This window comes from Meleagris gallopavo, chromosome 4 (genome assembly GCF_000146605.3).
Source record: "Meleagris gallopavo isolate NT-WF06-2002-E0010 breed Aviagen turkey brand Nicholas breeding stock chromosome 4, Turkey_5.1, whole genome shotgun sequence".
Classification (NCBI taxonomy): domain Eukaryota; kingdom Metazoa; phylum Chordata; class Aves; order Galliformes; family Phasianidae; genus Meleagris; species Meleagris gallopavo.
Window position 1 is genome coordinate 26,957,398 of NC_015014.2, and position 3,899 is coordinate 26,961,296.

Below are 3,899 nucleotides of genomic sequence, written 5' to 3' on the forward strand. Positions count from 1 at the left end.
AAAATAACATAAATCTCCTTCTTTGCTTCAAACCATTGTGAGCATCACGTAGAAAGTAGCAGCAATGGGCTCAGTGCAAACACTTGACATTCCTGTCTCTGGAAGACAGCAGCAGCTTGTTTTTGCTCATCTACCCCTTAGTGACAGTTAGAAAAGCCCAAGCTATTACTGTATAGGTCCACTCAGTGGTACAGTATTGAAATTACACATCCCAACAAAAACTCAATCTAGCAGAGTTACAGCTTGATACTGCTCAAAGTAAAGCTTCTCTGAAGGTGTCACACAGTTAATGAAATGGCTAGAATAATTAACAGCTATAAGAAAGTACTATAAACACACATCCCAGAGATTTTATTGTTTCAGTAGCAGTCAAATATGCTTAGTATAGAAATCCATGTTTATTTGAAAAAACTGCAAAGGATTTTTCACAATATAAATTAGGTCTACTTACAGAGTTTTAGTGGCTGAAGTAGCTGTGACTCGACTGCTAATTGGTTATTTGCTAATGTAATGTTAAATGGGATCTACACTGCTAGTGCAACATTAAATCAGATCAGGGTGTCATTTATATTGCAAATTTTACAAGGTCTCATAGAAATAGTCAACCAACTCTTTTCTAATAACAGCAACAGTGAACACTATGAACAATACATCTGAAATGGATGACTCAACTTCTTGACTGAAGTTTCTAAACAACTTTCAATCATTCAAGTATTATGGTCCCTACATACACACTCCTACGTGGCTAAAAAAGACATGGCAGACAACTCAGCACACTGCCACCGTATCGTAGTAATTACAAAATTGTCAGGTTTTAATTAGCAAGTTGTACCTTAACCAGTTAATTAAAAATAGAAGAAGTAGGTAGACTATTTTGCAAATAAAACAGCACACTAGTGTGCCACGTATTAAGGCATACCTTTAAATCCACACTTGTCATCTCTAACAAGTTTCATACAATTGCTACCAAGTGAAAGAAGTAGAGTTGTCTTGCAAAACTGAGAAAGAAATACAAAATATCTGGAAGCCTACATTTTAAAGTACAAAATTAACCTTCAGTCCTTGTGTCGAAATACTATACACAGTACAAACAGCAATTCTTCCCCTATATGATCTCCCGAGGATTTAATAAAGCTGGAGGTAAATTTGAGGGTTTTGATTCTTCATCCAGAAGTACCAAATCTTCAATTTCACTACCTTTGTACTTCCTTTTACATATCTTCACAATAACTTTCTTCTTGAGGAACAATTTCAAAGCTTCTCTTGAAGCAACTGCTTTGGCGTTTTCCATGTTTTTACCACAGCCAGTACCCAAATACACAGACTTGCACCTCAGTTCACAAACTATATTTTCTAGAGAGCTCTTATTTTGAGGTAAATCTGCAAGTTCCTTCAGGGGAACGAAAGCAACATCTAACGTAGCTTTTACAGACTGGATAGATGAATTAAGAAGTTCCGCGTGATTTACATTAGGACTGAAGCCTCCCACAGCAACCAGTTTCCATGCTACAGCCTTATACAGTCTGTTGAAAAAAGGCTGTCTTTCCTTTGCATCTTCACTGGTTAACGGTTTGCACAAAGCTTTAGCAGGGCCTTCACTGGCCTGCGAACCGCTCTTGGAAGCAAGCTGTGAACTCTTGGCCGCCTGAGCCCCGCTGCGGGAAGGACCTTGCTGTGCACCACTCCGAGCGGCCAGCAGCGATGCTGCCGCCTGAGCGCTGCTCTTGGAGGCCAGCAGTGAGGCACCCTGCTGCGTGCCGCTCCGTGCAGCCAGCAACGAGGCAGCCACCTCCGCGCTGCTCTTGGAGGCCAGGAGCGAGGAACCCGCTTTGGCAGCGCCCTTAGAGGCCAGCAGCAGTGAGGTGCCCACCTGGGTGCCACTCTTGGGTGCCAGCAGCAGTGATGTGCCTGTCTGAGGGCTGCCTTTCGGGGCCAGCAGCAGGGAGGGGCCCGCCTGAGTGCCGCTCTTGGACACGGACGGTAGACCACTCACTTGGGTTTTGGAAGACAGCAACACAGCACTCGTTTGTGTTGTGCTCTTGGTAGCGGTCACTGGCACTGCTGCCGCCTGCAGGGCGCTCTTGGCAGCAGCTGGCGGCACTGATGCCACCTGTGGGGTGCTCTTGGTAGGGGTCACTGGCACCGCTGCCACCTGCGAGGTGTTGTTTGTGGCAGCTGGTGGCACCTCCGCTGCCTGCAGGGCGCTAGTGGCGGCAGCTGGTGGCACCTCTGCTGCCTGCAGGGCGCTAGTGGCGGCAGCTGGTGGCACCTCTGCCTGAGGGGTGCTGATGGTGGCAGCTGGTGGCACCGCTGGAGCCTGCAGGGTGTTAGTGGTGACAGCCGATGGCACCGCTGCCGCCTGCGGGGCAGTAGTTGGTGACCCTGAACTTAACATAGTTTTTTCAGGCGATGGCACATTTTCACACTTGCCTTCCTTAGGTGGATTCTCTCCTGCTTCTTTTTCTGATGAAGACGGAGCTGGGCCTTGCTCAACACTATGTTCAGCATCAGCAGACTTTTCTTCTGCTTTTGTGGTTGATGCAGTGGATGCTTCTTGATTTGAACTGCAAGTTGACAGGGAGCTTTCCGAATCTTTAGTGTCTTTTTCCTGCTTTTTGGGCAACGGGCTCTCTGTTTCCATAGGTACTTCTGCCTTGGTTGTTTTCACATCTTGTCCAGTGTCCTTAGAATCTTTGCATTTTTCAACAGCTCGCTTCTTGGCGGGCTCCTCTATCCCTTCTGCAAAACAAGGAAGGCATGTTACTCTCTTTGGGTTTCTGCACTATGCAGCAATTTATCTTATTTTCTAAAAACCCCAGCAGTTATCCCCCTAAATATTAAAAGTATATATTGGGAATATGCTTTGAATTGCAATTTCAAATATAAATCTATTATTTCAGAATATTTTAGTATTTTTTGACACAAAAATTGGAAATGCAATCTAGCATTTCAAAACATTTTAACATTTGTTTGGCAAAAAAACCCAAAAAACCAAAAAAACACAATGGCCATATGCTAGACTTTGGTTTTTGTTTTGGGATCTAAAGGTCCACATATATTTGTACTCTCAAAGGCCAAAGCAAAAATGACAAAAGCAGATTTAACAGATTATCTGACCTTAAAAATAAGTGCATTTTGTCCAGTAATATCATGAATGTGTATTTAAAATACCACTTTAGGATTTCTTTTAAGAAGCAAAAGACTGAGTTTCTTACAAAGCTGCAACATTACTTTGCTTTCAGCACCAGGCAGACAGGAACACACGTAAGCTACAGCACAACCACCTACATTACATTAAAAGAGTCGGCAGCAGCTGTAGAAGTTCAAGAGCATTACTGCCATAGAAAGAGCTCGATATTGCCAGCAGAATGTAGGTGCATTACATCTGTTTTTAAGGCAACAATGAGCAAATTATGAGCAAAAAAAATAGAGAGGGGAAAAAATTAAGGAGGAGTTTTAAAAGTCAGTTGTCCCGTTACTTTCTCGACCCGAGGCAAAGCTAGCACATTCAACACAAGCATGTTCTAGACTCCTATGTATTGTCACAGCTATGATCTGCTAACCATTGCTACTTGATATGCCTCTTTTCTTCACCTTGGCAACCAGTTCGTCTCTCGTGGTGCGGACGGGCGCGCCGGTCACTTGGATGCCTTCGGCCATTTCCAGCGCCTTCTCCGTGACCTGAGGCGGGTACCTGCAGGGGCGAGAGCGGGACGGGATGGGGGGCAGATAGGAGGGGGAGGGGAGGAGCGCCGTCAGCCGCCAGCCGGCTGCCCGCCCGCACGCCCGCCGCGCAACTCACCGGCAGCCCAGGAAGACGTGGTTGGCCCACACCATGGAGAGGGAGACGAGTCGCCGCAGCTCGGCGCTGCCCGCCGCCGGCGGCTCGCCCACATTGC

General features: G+C 45.9%; 1 protein-coding gene across 1 annotated transcript; it reads right to left on the reverse strand.

Annotated features, from left to right (window-relative positions):
• Positions 1 to 325: 325 nt before the first annotated feature.
• Positions 326 to 3,893, reverse strand: CDKN2AIP (CDKN2A interacting protein). The gene is made up of 3 exons (XM_010709875.2): positions 3,803 to 3,893; positions 3,564 to 3,694; positions 326 to 2,739 (listed from the first exon to the last, which is right to left on the reverse strand). The coding sequence occupies exons 1-3, from the start codon at positions 3,835 to 3,837 to the stop codon at positions 1,106 to 1,108; spliced, it is 1,800 nt and encodes a 599-aa protein (XP_010708177.2). The 5' UTR covers positions 3,838 to 3,893; the 3' UTR covers positions 326 to 1,105.
• Between the last annotated feature and the right edge of the window lie 6 nt (positions 3,894 to 3,899).